The sequence below is a fragment of the Chelonoidis abingdonii genome, chromosome 6 (assembly GCF_003597395.2).
Source record: "Chelonoidis abingdonii isolate Lonesome George chromosome 6, CheloAbing_2.0, whole genome shotgun sequence".
Lineage (NCBI taxonomy): Eukaryota > Metazoa > Chordata > Testudines > Testudinidae > Chelonoidis > Chelonoidis abingdonii.
The window spans coordinates 122,460,101-122,477,059 of NC_133774.1; the positions used below are offsets into that span (position 1 = coordinate 122,460,101).

Genomic DNA, 16,959 nt, shown 5'->3' on the forward strand with positions numbered 1-16,959 from the left:
TTTGACAACATCCCTTGTTCACTTTTGCTGGAGAAAGTTTTTAGAAAGAAAAACCCTTTAATCTGACAGTCTCTTATTCAGTGGCTCTCAACCTTTCCAGACTGCTGAACTCCTTTCAGGAGTCCGGTTTGTCTTGCGTACCCCCAGTTTTCACTGCACTTGAAAACTGCCATACTTATTTACAAAAACAGACACAAAAATATGAAAGCATCACAGCCCACTATTACTGAAAAATTGCTGACTTCTCATTTTTACCATATAATTATCAAATAAATCAATTGAAATATAAATATTGTACTTATAAAGCAGTATAAGCAAGTTATTCTCTGTATGAAATTTTAGTTTGTACTGACTTCACTAGTGCTTTTTATGTAGCCTATTCTATGTTTAGACAGATATCTAGATGAGTTGATGTACCTGCTGGAGGACCTCTGCATACCCCCATGGGTACCCATACCCCTGATTGAGAATCACTGTCTTAGATGGTATCAAAGATGGTAATAACTGTCCTTTTGGAGACAAGAGAAGAAGTTATTTGAGTTGTGCTGGAGCTGTTCTTAAAGTCTAATCCCGTTTCATCCCAGGTGAAATTCAGCTGGATCCAGGGGAGGTGGCAATGTCATCTGGGTCCCTCTCTCTGGCCCAGTCTGGTCAGGATCAGTATGACAAAGGGCTGGGGTCTTCATGGAGATGGCGGAGGTGGCTGCCATAAGGATGAAGCTCACTCTAGTAGCCAATTTTTCTCCCCAAGTCTCTTTCTTTAAGGACCCCACAAGGGAATGGTAGGAGGAATAGATCATCCCCTCATTATTTTGTCCACCAGTTAGGCCTACTTTCAGACACACCAGTTTTGGTTCACTGATTTCTGGTTCCATGCTTTTCTTGTGTACCAAGCATGATCTTAGCATAGTCCTTGAGTTATATCAGTAGGCCTTTTTCAGGGACAGCTTTAGGCCGATTCCCCGGAATCGGGCCCCGCACCTAAAGCGCCTTTTTAATTTTTTTATTTTTTACTCACTCAGTCCGCTCCAGGTCTTCGGCGATGGCGGGAGGGGTGGTCCGCTCCAGGTCTTCAGTGGCAGGTTGGAGGCAGGGGTTCCTTCGGTGCTGAGGAAAACCCAGAGTGGGCCCCCCGCACTGAAGTGGCTCTGAAGCCCCGGACCGCCGCTGGGTATTTGAATCGGGCCCCGCAGTTCATAAAGCCGGCCCTGGCCTTTTTGTTGGGACTAATTCAGTCTTTGTCTCTCCCTTTCATGCCTTTTCCCATCAACATTTGTTATTAGGGGTTATTGTAACAACTTACGAACTTTCATGTGCTTTTTACAGTTGAGCTCACAATTGGGCTAAATTTGTAGCCCAATGATTACAACAATGGGAGGTCTATGTGTGTATCCAATGGCAGAATTTTCCCCCAAACTGATTTGTAAAGAATAATGTTCTCTGAGTTACAACTCTGGCCAATGAAAACTTTGATTTCCAGTTGAGCTGCTTACATTCGTGTGGGCGTGATTCTCTTTTATATTAAGGTCCCTTCCATTACTTCGGCCAGATTAAGAAGCCTGTAAGAGGGTGTAAGTGTAATGTATGTACAATTTATGGCTTTTCTAAACTGCTAAAGGGTAAAAGAGAATCAAATCTACATGCATCCAAACATGCAGAGGTTTAATTTCAAAGGATTACATTACATGCACATTTTGTAAAATACAAATATGTGATTACTGAACCATGTTTGCATTTAAATAACAAATGTCTGTTCCTCTAAAAGGTCTCAATTCACGTTACTCCAGCTTTTGTACCACCTTCTCTTTTCCCCATTGGAGAAGTTGTGATCACTTACACAGCAGTGGACAAGTCCGACAATCAGGCAAGCTGCACATTCAGTGTCAAGGTTATTGGTAAGTGCTATTCAGAATTATCTGGGAAGGATTCTGACAAAGATAAAACTGTTTAATTTTTGCAGAAGGAGGCTCTGATTCACCATGGCATTTAAGCACACACCTAATTTTAAGCAAGTGAATAGTCCTGTTGAGTTCACATGCATAAGTGCCTGGCTCAATGGAGGCCATCATTTGCATAATATAGTAATTGCTGTCAAATGCTGGATTGCTTATTTGGATTGGCTGCAGCTAAAGCATTTGTTCTTAATTTGGGGCCTGCCCACATTTCATAAATAAAGTGCATTAATCTGTCAAAACATAAGCAGGCATTAGGGTTAGCTATGTGGCATGCGTGTTGTGTTTACTCACAGACCATTGTTTTTAATTCCTGACTGAATGTCTCCCAAACCCACAAAGAGCTTTCAAGATGGCCACATATTTCCAATGAGATAAATCATGCAAGTATTTGTTTGCCCAAGTATTTGAGGCATGCTCTCTCTTTCAGTGAACTGTCTTATGAACAAAAATTCACTCTTTGAAAAGTTTACAGAATGCAAATAAAATGGATGGTAAATACAGTTAATGCCAATGTGCAATTTTTGTCTTTGAGCAAATGTGCTTGAATCCTTTTTTGCAGTATCCATTTAGTTCTAGTGATGCTGCTGCATAGCGGTGAGAAGGTATATTTCTCTGTCAAGTTACCTGGGAGTTTATCAGTGGCGAGACACACTAGCTTAGCTTTATGAAGGGAAAGACAACTTTCTGCCTTCTGCAGTTTGGCTTGACTAATGACTTTAAATAAATTGTTGAATAAGTACATAACATGAGATGGTTTTGATGGATAAATATGAGGTGAGGCATGTTGTGATAGCACCTGCAAAGTTGTTCTCTGTTGATCCTAATTCTTCTCTCACATCAATTTTCCACCAATTTCAAACAGAGTTATACTTGAAATCCACGACAGCCTGTGACAGCAGAGTCTGGCCCTTGTATTTGTAATTATGCATTTAACAAGCCGTCTGGCTGATGTATTTCTTGTTCCCTTTGGTAGTAATATACAGAGGCAATTCAAACTTGGTGGGTATGCAAGGGTAATGTAGGTGATAGTTTAAGTTACACATCTGGTGCATGTTGGTTAGCAAATGTGTGCAACTTGTACCAATTTGGCATTTAGTTGTATGCAGAGCAAGTGTTACCTATACCAGTTTATTATTCTGGGGACCAGATTCAGACTTCCAGAAGTGTATGTAACTCCTTTCCCATTGACTTTAGTGGGTATTGTTCCTGTTAGACCTGGACTGAATTTAGTCTTCATTGTGATAGGGATACTTCAATGTAAGCTACAGTAAAAAGGTGGCTGTTTATATAACACCCACCTGTTCATTGCTTTTTCTGATACCCTACTCTCTCCTGCCGCATCTACATATGAATTACACTCACTTCATATATTTGCTCTGTCCCAAATCAGCATAAATTACACTGCTTTCCCACTTACACGCATTCTCTGGGACACATACCTGATGTCTAATTTAAGTTATATTTATGTCACTTACTGAATTTCATCCAGCATTCTGTTGGAATGGCATCTGCTCATTCTGGTGTGCATTTGGCTTGATACCTTGGTGTCTGCTGTTATTTTTAATCACTAAACTCAGTCAGAGCCAGTGCTCGGATACATTCAGTGTATTAGGTGTTATGAATTGGTGGCTATCTGTGTTCTATCAAGGATAGCTCAGTTGTTTTAGGACAGTGGGTTTTCAACCTTTTTTCGCTGGTGAACCCCTAAAAAATTTTAAATGGAGGTAGAGACCCATATGGAAATTTTAGACAGGGGGTCTGCAGACCATGATCCACATGATTCAGTCCATGATCCACAGGCTGAAAACCACAGCTTTAAGAAACTTGTGTGGCTGTTCATGTAGCTTGAGCCAAAGTCTTGTTGGTCAATTGGAGACCGTTGATCAATTTTTCTGACAATGGACCAACCTCAGAGGCACAATAAACAGTGGAGTAAATTATACACTATTTAGTGGGCATAAGATAGTTTACATTGCTCAACAAGGCGGCCCAAGAGTGGGACTGTGCGGGAAAGACAACCAAATAAAGCCACTCTCCCTAATTTATGTTCTGATACTTTTCCTGTTCTAACCCTGCACTTCCATCTTTTGGCATATATATTACAGCAACTTACTCTCAAACACAGATCCACTTATACAGTTTTACAGATGTGGAACTTCAAACACCCTTCACATCACCTCTGATTATGACCCACGACTTGTCTATTGTTCTGTGATCAAATTTCATGCTGTCTCTTCAACTTCTCTAGATGTAGAATCCCCTGTAATCGATAGATGCAGATCTCCACCTCCAGTTCAGGTATTGGAGAACGAGTACAGAGCAACATGGGAGGAGCCTCAGTTCTCTGACAACTCAGGTGAGATAATGCAGCTCAGGTATATACGAAACAGCCAAAGAGTGGTTTGGTCCATACAGTTCCTACATGCAGCCCTGGGATTAGGAGATCATTTTTTAGCAACATACCATTTTGCTTACCGTGGTTGAGCACATCTGTTACTGAGAAAATTAATAAGCCTAAATTGTCCATTGTGTAGTCAGCCTCTGTAGAGTCAGCTGCAATATACTAGGCCAGGAAAACCTTGTCATTGATTTTTTTTTTAAACTACTCTAGGAGCTGCCCTGACTATCACTAAAAGTCATTCACCTGGAGATCTCTTCCTCAAAGGGGAGACAACAGTTCAATACACTGCCACAGACCCCTCAGGAAATAACAGGACATGTGAGATCCACATTGTCATCAAAGGTTTGTTATTTGATCGTCTTCTGGCCATTTACACAAAATGATTTAGTACTAGTAAAAATGCAGTTGTACACTATCAATCACCATCAGCCAGTTTAATGTTCAGTGCTATGAATAATTCACTGATAAGTAACAAGTGTGTGTGTAATATAATACTTGTTATAAATGTGCATATGTGTACTGCACCAATGTGCTTCTGCATTTGTCTCACTGTTTTACACCAGTGTAACTCCAGTGAAATCAGGTCCATCAATAAAATCAATTGAGTTATATGGCAAAACTTTGGAGTAACAGAGTAGTGTACTCCATACATTCAAAATAGGTGTAAAAGCCACTAAAAGTTTTACTCAGTAGTCCTATAAAACTTCAGGCAATTGTCCAATTATTTGTCAACAAGAAACATAGCCTAAACTGTGGTCTACTTTCTGTTCAGCAGAATGAAAGATTTCTCTGGACAGATTTTTTTTTAATAAACTGCTAATATTCTAACAGGAAATGAAACACTTTCTAGCCTTATAATTGAGTTTACGCATGTATATATGTGCATAAGTATGGGGGTATGTATTATATGGGGGAGAAAGCAGGAGTGAGTGTGAGGGGAGAAAGAATGCCCCAACCAGCAAGCTAACAATGAGTTAAGAAAATCAATCATTCAGAAGTTAGCAAATGCAGATTTATGGTTGAAATTTCAACTTTAACTCAGCCCCCTACTGCTTACGCCTTCAAACTGGGTCTCACTTTTACATCATGGTAAATTATTTAATTAATACAATATTTAATATTGCATACACTGGTATTTTGTGTATATCCTTAGAAACAGTAAGTTACAGGAGTATATACAGCAGGGGTTGGCAACCTTTCAGAAGTGGTGTGCTGAATCTTTATTTATTCACTCTAATTTAAGGTTTCGCATGCCAGTAATACATTTTAACCTTTTTAGAAGGTCTCTTTCTAGAAGTCTATAATATATAACTAAATTAAACTATTGTGGTATGTAAAGTAAATAAGGTTTTTAAAATGTTTAAGAAGCTTCTTTTAAAATTAAATTAAAATGCAGAGTTCCCAGGACCGAGGCAGTGTGAGTGCCACTGAAAATCACCTCGCGTGCCGCCTTTGGCGCACATGCCATAGGTTGCCTATCCCTGATATACAGTCTTCAGATTTGGCATGCTTTTTAAGTCTCAGTGAGATTTACAGGACAAGCCAAGTTTGAATAATACAAATTTGGTTGTTTCAAAATTATGAATATTGAGAGACTTCAAAGTGAAACTTAATTCAATTTTTTAAATTGATTCAAGGATATTGGGGTTTAGAACATCAGGCTCACTTCACTTGTTCTCTGATTTGGCTTTATTTCAAACTCTTGAATATTTCAAACTCAGTATCATCTCAAACTCTTGGCCACTGAATGTTAAACACTAACAATTTTAAAACGACTATGAACTCATTTTCTTCACACTTGGTTTGTTAATTATATTTTACTGAGGCTTTAAAAATCTGCTCAGCTCTGAAGATTATAGGTCTGATTTTGATCACTTATACACTAGCATAAATCAGGAGTAACTCCACTAAAGTCAATAGAATTCTACCAGTGTAAAGCTGATTGACATCAGAATCAGATACTGTATTTAATCTACTGTAACTTACTGTGTGTAAGGTTGTGTAAAAAGTTCTCTAGTTAATGTTATGTATTATGTTAATAGATGAATAATTTAGCGTACTCTAAAGAGAGACCCCAGTTTTAAGCAAAAGCATACAGGGCTTTCAGTTTTGCATTTCCACACTTTTGGTGCTTGACTTTTTTTCAACCTTTGCATTTCTGGATTTTAAATTCACACAATGGGATTTTCAAAAGTGCTTAACATTCGCCTAATTTTCCTTCCATTGAAGTCAATAGGAATACTCTTGTTGATTTCAGGGGAAGCAGAATTAGACCAAGTGCTTTGAAAATCCTATCCCTCAGGGTTTCCTGTGTACTTGTTTATATTACTCTAAAAGCTATCGTTATGTGAACTGAATATATTTTTTCACAGGTTCTCCCTGTGAAATTTCCTTTACCCCAATGAATGGGAATTTTATATGCATAGAAGATGAAGCAGGTGTTAACTGCACATTACGCTGCATGGATGGTTATAACTTTACAGCAGCGTCATCTGAAAACTACTATTGTGCCTATGAGGATGGTATCTGGAAACCACCATATTCTACTGAATGGCCTGACTGCTCTTGTGAGTTTTACTTTGATTATTAACCTTTGTTTTTCTGCTGTAAACTAAGCTTGTAATGTCTCCAACAATATTTATAGTTTGAAACGTGATTCAATAACTAGAAATTATAACTGTTTTACATGATAAATTTTCTATTGTCCCTTCCCCATAACTGTTAAGAGCCTTGTACAAAAAGGGTTTTAGGAATACAATATATTGTTTCATAACCTGGATAAAATATAATAGTAAGTTTGAGTCTTTGGGGTTTACAAGATAGCAATGGAAACAAAATCTGCACAGCGTGTTGGTTAAAAAATACAACAGGTTGAATTAATTTGTTTAGACCAGTGGTTCTCAAACTTCATTGCGCCGTGACCCTCTTCTGACAACAAAAATTACTACATGACCCCAGGATGGGGCACCAAAGCCTGAGCCCCCCCACCCCAAGCCACACTGCCTTGGGGAGAAAGGGGGGGCAAGCCCAAGGGCTTCAGCCCTAAGCAGGGGAGCCTGTAACCTGAGCTCTGCTGCCCAGGGCTGAAACCTTTGGGTTTCAGCTTCGGCCACAAGCGCCGATTTTTCAAAGTGCAGAGGGGTGCTCAACCCCTGGCTCTGCTCCAGGCCCGGCCCCTATTCCACCCCTTCCCCCAAGGCCCCACCCCCACCACACCTCTTCTGCCCCCATTCCACTCCCACCCCACCTCTTCCCACCCAGTTATGCCCCCTCAACGTAGCACGCCACATCCTTGCTTCTCCATCTCTTCCTCCCAGCTTCCTGCGCTCTGCAAAACAGCTGTTCACAGCAGGCAGAAGGCGTGGAGAGGGAAGAGGAGGTGCTGATTGGTGGGGCCCGCTGGTGGCCAGGAGGCACTGCAGGGAGGGGGAGGTGCTGACCTGCGGAGCTGCCAGTAGGTGCTAAGCACCCACCATTTTTTCCTTGTGGGTGCTCCAGTCCCAGAGCATTCATGGAGTCAGTGCCTATGGCTTCAGCCCCAGGAGGCGGGGCTTGGTCTTGGTCTTGGTCTTGGGCCTGGTCCCTAACAAGTCTAACACTAGCCAAGGTGACCCCATTGAAACGGGGTTGTGACCCACTTTGGTGTCCCACAATTTGAGAACCCTTGGTCTAGACTACCAGTGTTATTACAACTGGAGGAATGGATAACGAAGCTTTAGTGAGCTGTTTTTGATATATGGCAAGCCAGACTCTCTCAACCCAGCCAAAATTCCAGTGCAATTGTGCAAATAAAAATGCATTAAAAATAACTTCACAAAATATAGTCATTTGATCTTAACCAATTGTGATCCAACCAGCATTTATTAGAAGTTTCTAATTTGAGATGTGTCCAATCCAAACCCCAGCTTGGACCGCCCCATGCTCTGCTGTCATATGAAATCCAAATCTGAATATAGATCCAGATACTTCAAATGAAGCCGATGTTTATGATGGATTGTACGCTCCCTTTCTCACACAAGTAGCCCCCATAGACATCAACACAGGTCAGGGTGTTCTAATTATGGGTCAACCCAAAATCCTTTATCTGAATACCTCAGAGTTTTGGGTTGCTTGAAATCTGAATCAGAATTTTGCATTTGAAGCCAAGCTATATTAGTAATAAGCATTAATTTCTCCCTCTCAGGCGTGTTAAAAATATATGCTAAAATGTTTGATGATTTAAAAAAAAAATCCATAAAACTAACAGATTCTTTTCCATTAAGAAAATGCTGAATTACATCAACAATGGATATTTAATAGCTAGGAACTTCTACACTAAATTGTTCAATACAGTGTGTGTACTGGAAATGTAATTACTATCCACGGATTTCAGTTGTTGCCACATTGTGCTCTATCTGATGAAAGTAGTTGGATATATTTTATTGTAACAGTCAAGTTTACCACTTCTTTCTTCTGTCCTTATATTCCTCTGTTGTGACTTGTATTTAAAGGAAGTTCAGATAATATGAATATTTAGTATAATCCTGTCCATAGTATTCTTTTGAAACTGTTATTCTAAAATCACAAACAATAAAAGTGTCTTTCCCCAACTTTTTTCAGTAAATCGTTTTGCAAATCATGGGTTCAAGTCTTTTGAGATGCTCTACAGAACAACGCGATGTGATGACAGCAACCTTCTAAAAAACTTTGCTGAGGCTTTTCAGAGTGCGCTTGGTAAAATGGTAGGTTAGTAATACTCTTTCATTTTTCATAAACCCTTTTTTAACCAAGATGTTGTCATTTTTTCCCTAGCTGTTCTTTTACTGTATACCTTAGAAACTTGAAAGGGAAGTCTGTTCCATTTCAAAATAGAAAATGACTCCATTATTGGCAAAGTTCACTGCTTTGTTATTGTAGGGGTTGCTATGCAAACCCTTGTACCTTTGTTTGCATCCATAAATTGAGGAGTTAACCACAGTCTTTGTCTTGGAGTTGTGGTAAGATTTTCAAAAGTGCCTTGTGACTTAGGGCTTGTCTGTTTGAACCCTGAGTATATATCTACCCCGCACTAAGTGTCAGTGTGGACCCTGCTGCTGCATTATAAAGGCTTCACTTTTTTGATCTACTCCTGTTTACACCCCCAGATTGCTGCATACTAAGTGTTTGTAAAGACGAGCCCTGAGGAGCCCAAATCTAATGGGTTATGGGCTCCTAAGTCATTTAGGGTGTCTACACAGCAGGCAGGAGCAAGCCAGCGGGGCTCTGAAAATAGCTGGGTAGATAACGCTTTAAAATTGCCACTTCGGCACTGAAGGGTAGGGAGGGTGGCGGTCTTGAGAGCCGAACTCCAGCCTAAGCCACAACTTCAAAGGGCTGTCTGCACAGCTATTTTTAGGGCGCTAGCCCCGCTAACCCATGTCTGTTGACCCAGTTTGGGAGTTTCGCTTTCATGGGCTGTGTTGATGCGCCCTTTGATGCTTTTGCACCTGCTCCCCCAATACAGCACTTTTCTTGACATTTGGGGACTATGGCAAAAAATTCAAATCTGGGGCCTAAATTTAGGTACCTAAATCCAGAAGTCGGGTACCTAAATTATTAGCCTTCTGTTCCAAGTTGTGGCATCCTGATCACTGATATTATAGTCAATAAGAGCTCCCAGTACTCAACACCTTTGAAAACCTGGCCACCTAAAGACAGATTTATCTGCTGAACTTTCTTTGAACTTGTATGATGAATGCCTGGGTGACCTGCTCAAACCACGGAGCACACTTTTGTCAGTCCTGGTGCCCTGCTGGGTCCTGATCTGTGCTCAGGCCGGTAGTTCACAACCTGTGGGACACAATCTTGAAGTGGGTTATGAGAGGGTTGCAGGTAAGTTGCACTATACCACCTGAGAAAGCAGCGAACTCAGTAGGACCCAGGTATGCTCTACACACTCCTGCCCATCATCCCAGAGCAGATCCTCAGCCCTTTTCTTCCCCACACTTGTCCATTGCATGGCTCCCGAGCAGAAGCACCAGTACCTCAAGGGGCTTTGGAATCAGCTTCCTTACCCATTGAAGCAGTGCTGCCCCAGAACTGAGGGCTGTGCGGGTAGAGGACAACACAGAGGGGAGAAGAGAAGAGCACTACCAACAAAAGCATCTTCTCCCCACAGAAGCATCATCGACCCCCCAGCCCAGCAGCCCTCATTGGATCACAAACCCCAAAGACTTCTGAGTCACTGCAATCACCTCTGAATGGTGCAGGACAGACACAAGACTTCACAGTCATTCTCTGATTGAAGAAGGAACAGCAGTACTTGTGGCACCTTAGAGACTAACAAATTTATTTCAGCATAAGCTTTTGTGGGCTATAACCCACTTCATCGGATGCATGCAGTGGAAAATACAGTAAGAAGATGTATATATACACACACAGAGAGAACATGAAACAATGGGTGTTACCATACACACTATAAGGACAGTGTTCAGTTAAGCTGAGCTATTACCAGCAGGAGAGAACAAAACTTTTTGTAGTGGTGATCAAAATGGTCTATTTGCAGCAGTTAACAAGAAGGTGTGAGGAACAATATGTGTGTGGGAATAAACATGGGGAAATAGTTTTACTTTGTATAATGACCCATCCACTCCCAGTCTTTATTCAAGCCTAATTTAATGGTGTCCAATTTGCAAATTAATTCCAATTATGCAGTCTCTTGTTGGAGTCTGTTTTGAAGATTTTTTATTGTAATATTGCGACTTTTAGGTCTGTAATCGAGTGACCAGGGAGATTGAAGACATCTGTGTCTTTCCCGCCTATTGGCTCGGCTTTATTTTCTTTCTGTGGAAAATCCTGGCTCGTTTTCCTTTCATTCCTCCTCTTTGATAGCATATTATCAACTGTATGTGAGCCCAAAGTGCAAAGTAAAAACATTAGCTAAAATGACAAGCATGGAATACTGAACATAAGAACTTAAGTTTACTGATGAAAAACACTTGAAGATCTGCCCAAGCATTTATGTTAAAGTGCAATAAGCTGGAGAAAGCAAAGCCAAAAGTCCATTTAAATATGTCCAATCCATTTCCAAAGACTCTTGGAATCCCAGCAGTGATCCAATGGGGAAAAAAAAGAAATCACCAGCTTCCAAACACACAAGCCACAGGGATAAGCTCCAAGTGAGAGGCGAGGGGGAGAAAGTAAATGCTAACAAAAGCCACTTCCCAGAACTCATCCTGCAGGAAAGATATCCTGAAAAGCAACAGACTGGGTTAAATCAAAGAAAGCTCAGCTGCCACTGCATTAAGCTCTGATGTGGTCACCGCTCCCTTCATTGAGGGGGCAATTCTCCCTTAGCCATGGAAGTTCTGTGCAAAGTTCTCTGCACTGCTTAAGCACCAGCTAGGAGTTGCACAAGAAGAATGCAGGTGGAACAGCTATGCAATGATGCCTTTGCCTCCTCTATGTCTTTCTGTCAGCCCTAGACCTGTACAATATCCATGCAACTCGCATGAAGCGGCTACGGCTGCTAAAGCAACTGGAAAAGCTTCACACCTGTCCTCACAATGCAGGTGGATTTTACCTCTGCGTCCCCTCCGTGCTCAACCCACATTCAGTCCAAATATTCAGGCTTCAAATTGCATGCAAACTATGGAGATACATCATATCTCCGTTCTTCTTCTCCCATCCATTACCCTGCTATGGAATTATACCAAATGGATACAGTGAATTCACTGTAGCACAGAAAATATTTTCCTCTCTAATTGTATAGCCTACTTTCTTTTGTACAGTGTGATGGTATAGCATGTTATAATCGACTCTCACTGTAACACTATCTTTTATTGTAAGGTTTTATTGAGGAGAGACTTCCAGTTTTGTTTAGGACTAATAAAATCTCCCAGTAGGATCACATTACTGTGAATTTCCAGTGATGTCACAGGAAAGCTGTCTTCATCTGCAACCTACTGTGTTCAGCAGGATTTCAGTAAGATCTCTGTCTGTAATATTATAAACCCACTTAAATGAAACAGTGAATTGTACTTTAAAGCATATCCCAGTGGGGAAATGAAGCTTTTGAACAATATATCGCCCAACCTAAAAGCAAATAGTTCTGCACTTCTATAGCACCTTCCATCTGAGGATCTCACAAAGCTTTACAGACATTAATGAGTTAAGCACCTGCACCATGGTGGCATTGGGAAGTATTGTTATCCCTATTTTGTAAAATAGAGGCCCAGCGAAGTTAAATGAATTATCCAAAGACACACAGAGCTGGAGCTGGGACTTGGACCTAGGTCACTGAGATTCCATTTTGTGCTTTAGTACAAAACTATCCTTCCTCTCAAGTGATTTTTCTTACTGTGCATATATCGTTGCAAGAATTCTTGCAACTACACAAGTTCCCACAAAAGTGGGAGGAAATCCTAAATGCACAAGTTTTAAACAGTTTGATTGTAATAGCTATGCAGGATGAAATCTAATGTCAGAGAGCAGGCGAGACTGGGTGCTTTGTCCTGAGATTAGATTATATATTTATTTGTTCGCTTAATGGCTTGTCTATTTCTGTTTACAGGTCCCATCGTTCTGTAATGATGTCGATGACATTGACTGCAGATTGGAGGATTTGCCACAGAAACATTGCCTAGAATATAATTATGACTATGAAAATGGATTTGCAATTGGTAATTTAATTTTTGTGTGGCTTGCTAGCTGTATAGGTTTAATGTGGTTTAAATACGTTTAGCTCTGCTAAGCCATAATGTGGTGGGTACATTTAGCTCTGGTAGATTTAAGCATGCTGTGTGAAAGATTTAAAGAAAGTAATTACAGAGCACTTGAGACACTAAACAGTTGATCTGACAAAATATTACACTAGCCTGTCTGTTTCATACACTGCACATTTTTTTTAAATTAACAGAGGTATCTTATCTCCTAGAACTGGAAGGGACCTTGAAAGGTCATTGAGTCTAGCTCCCTGCCTTCACTAGCAGGATCAAGTACTGATTTTTGCCCCAGATCCCTAAGTGGCCCCCTTAAAGACTAAACTCACAACCCTGGGTTTAGCAGGCCAATGCTCAAACCACTGAGCTATCCCTCTGCTGCTCTTACCCAACTACAATTCACTATACTCATGTTGGAGAAAAGATGACTGAGGTGCCTCATAGTATATAAGACCAATACAACTATGGAACTGTTTGGCTAGTCTTGAAAGAAAAGGACTTTTCAAAAACCAGACATTTTGAAACCAAAACATTGAAAAAGGAGACAGGGTGACTCTGGGAATTGTTAATGTAACTGAGGGAGTCTTTCATTTTTGTTACCGATTTAAATTGAACCTGACATATGTGCACAAGTTTACATATTAGCAGTGAGTAAGGATAACTGTGTGATTAAGACTGCAGGATTGGGGCCTTGGTTGGTGACTGACGGTAGTTAGGCGGAAACAATAATGAAATCTCCACTAATGTCTCTGGAATTTCTCCAAATTTATATCTGTGTAGCTGAGATCAGAATTTGGCTCAGGTTCTTTAGAAACGATAGTTTAAAAGATCAGTTATGAAATAATCACAGAACATAATTCCAAGATTCTTGGGTAAATTTGCCATTAGTTACTTATCATCTGAATAACGATGCTCAGTTATATGCAAAGATTATTTATACTTCCTTTTTTTTCTAAAAAGAGATGCTGAATGGCACAGGCAAAAGTTCTTCAATTCCAATCATTATAAAAAGACACGTTACATACAGAACCACTCATTTAAACAGTCCGGGCCAAACGAATATATGGTACAATTTATAACTTTAGGGGTGTAACACCAGGTATAAATTTGACCCAATATGCTTAATATGGACTGGATAGCTGAAGGGATTGGAGGTGGAGTCTTTTGCCACTAGAGGATTTATATGAGTGAGACCCAGTTCAACAGTGACCAAATGTGTTAATCTCACAGCTGTTCAGTCTGCTACGTGAACTGAGTGTGAGGGTCTAGTTCAGGGGTAGGCAACCTGTGGCAAACGTGCTGAAGGCAGCACGCAAGCTGATTTTCAGTGGCACTCACGCTGCCTGGGTCCTGGCCACCAGTCCGGGGGGCTCTGCATTTTAATTTAATTTTAAATGAAGCTTCTTAAACATTTTTAAAACATTTTTTACTTTACATACAATAATAGTTTAGTTATATATTATAGACTTATAGAAAGAGACCTTCTAAAAATGTTACAACGTATTACTGGCACGCAGAACCTTAAATTAGAGTGAATAAATGAAGACTTGGCACAGCACTTCTGAAAGGTTGCCAACCTCTGGTCTAATTCCTCCTGGACAGATAGCCACATCTCAGAAACCACTATGCGGTGGCACTTGTTGGCACTCTTGGGAATGAACCAAAGGCCTGAATGAGCATGGGGACAGAACTCCCTTCCAACCACTTTTGCTTCTTGTTGCAGGACCCGGAGGCTGGGGCGCAGCAAACCGTCTGGATTATTCCTACGATGACTTCCTTGACATAGTGCAGGAAGAACAGCTACAAATGCCTCTCTCTGGCTCTGTGAAAACAGCACCCTCCCGGGTCAAGAGACACAAAAAACTCAACATTCCAATGACAGATCACAAAATTAAGTTAATATTTAATATCACTGGTAAGGAAAAACTTCCCTTTCCTGCTCCTCCTTTTTATAATTTATTCTTAACAAAATATTACATTGTCTGCAGTTCATGAAGCCAGCAGGAAATGCAGCCTACAGGCTTCTCACTGAGTTTATAGTCACATTTTCTCACTAGCTCATTTCTTGGGTAGTGTATTTGTGTGGTCAGCACTATATATGCTATATATTGCCCACTTTACATTTTGATACAGCGTGGGTTTGTATGGTCAGTTCCCATTGACCATAGTAACAATGATCACTGCTTTTTTGGTCCACTCACATAGACGCCTGTGGCCTGAATAGCAATAAAATCTGTAACACACTGTGCATGCCTGTGTTTTCTTTTTATATTCCAGCTAGCGTGCCATTGCCCAATGAAAGGAATGATAGTGTGGAATCAGAAAACCAGCAGCGACTTCTTAAAACTCTAGAGACTATCACAAACAGGCTGAAAAGGACACTCAATAAGGAACCCATGTATTCTTTTCAGTTTGCATCAGAACTGGTCGTAGCTGACAGCAACTCACTGGAAACTGAGAAAGCCTTTCTGTTCTGTAGACCAGGTTCAGTTCTGAGAGGGCGAATGTGTGGTAAGCCAAAAGCTCCTGGGCCTTATATCCTGTATATGTAATTTAAAAAAAAAAAAAAGTTTGGGGGAGATAGTTGTTTGGAGTGGGGTATTGGCACAGGCATCACAGGATTACAGTAGCTGAGACCTGCCAAAGCAATTTATTATCTAATGCTTTTTGCAGACTGCTTTCTGAAGGGTGGGCTGCTCCAAAAAATGGCTATGTAAAAAGTACGCCTTACCTAGCAGTTCTGCTCCCTATATGAACTTGATCACATTGATTCACACTGCTGATGAAAATTATTACTCACAGCCTTTACTACAAATCGCCCTGCCATTCCAGCGTAACTGAGAGAGTGAGCTGGATCCTATTCATAGATCATAGAAGATTAAGGTTGGAAGAGACCTCAGAAAGTCAGCTAGTCCAACTGCCTGCTCAAAGCAGGACCAACCCCAACTCAATCATCCCAGCCAGGGCTTTGTCAAGCCTGACCTTAAAAACCTCTAAGGATGGAGATGGAGTCAGGGAATCCCTCAGGCAGGGAGAGACAGTCCATTCCTTCCTATTCATCATGAATACAAATGTTTACAAAGTTCCAGTCAGTTCCCCCTATGCAAACCCAGTCATGTCAGTGAGGTTGCACAGATGTCACTGAATCCACGAAGCCAAGATTGAGATAAACCGAGTTAGGCTAAATGGAGTTGCCCTGAAATACCAAGAAGAGCATCTGCTTATTGTCAGGTATTCCATGGTTAACCTGTGTTTTATTTTTTGCTTCTCTGAAATCCCAGTTAACTGCCCTTTGGGTACCTACTATTCTCTGGAGCATCGCACTTGTGAAAGCTGCTGGACTGGATCCTATCAAGATGAGGAAGGGCAGCTGGAATGCAAAAGTTGCCCATCCGGTAGCTATACCGAATACCTGCACTCCAGGAGTATCTCTGAATGTAAAGGTGCGAGCTCAGCATTCAGAAAATCGCTTTTGAAGGTTACTTCTAGTGCTTGAAACTACTGAGCATTGCAAAATGTAACTAGAATAGCACCATAGAAAATTAAATGGATTGTTGTGTTACTTTATGGCTTTTGCCTAGATCCTGGCTGCCCCTGTGTGGGTACATGTGGGGAGGGGAGAATACCAAGGTATTTAGAAGATATCTAGAATGCCATTGCTTGTACCTCTTAAGTGTCAGTGGAGCAGACTGTTAGGGCCAGCAGTGCTTGACACCTGAAAGGTGGTGTAGCTCGAGAGGTTGAGAACCAGGGATCTCTTTGCCCCAGTTAATATTCACAGGCTGAGAGAGTGCATGTTGCAACACTGAAAGGGAAGTGTACACATAGTGCCACATCTTAGTACACGTCTCCCTGCCAACATCCTCTACATCTCCCAAGGAATAATACCTCTTGGCACTGTCACTTCTATGTCCCACCTTGCACC

At 41.0% G+C, this 16,959-nt stretch overlaps 1 protein-coding gene across 1 annotated transcript in view; it reads left to right on the forward strand.

Moving 5' to 3' along the window:
• SVEP1 (sushi, von Willebrand factor type A, EGF and pentraxin domain containing 1) overlaps positions 1–16,959 on the forward strand; it is a 181,787-nt gene that overhangs the window by 69,799 nt on the left and 95,029 nt on the right. Inside the window, 9 exon segments of the mRNA XM_032764936.2 lie at positions 1,766–1,895; positions 4,204–4,311; positions 4,567–4,698; positions 6,729–6,923; positions 8,956–9,077; positions 12,887–12,995; positions 14,758–14,949; positions 15,312–15,545; positions 16,316–16,477. Coding sequence (XP_032620827.2) covers positions 1,766–1,895; positions 4,204–4,311; positions 4,567–4,698; positions 6,729–6,923; positions 8,956–9,077; positions 12,887–12,995; positions 14,758–14,949; positions 15,312–15,545; positions 16,316–16,477 — 1,384 coding nt within the window.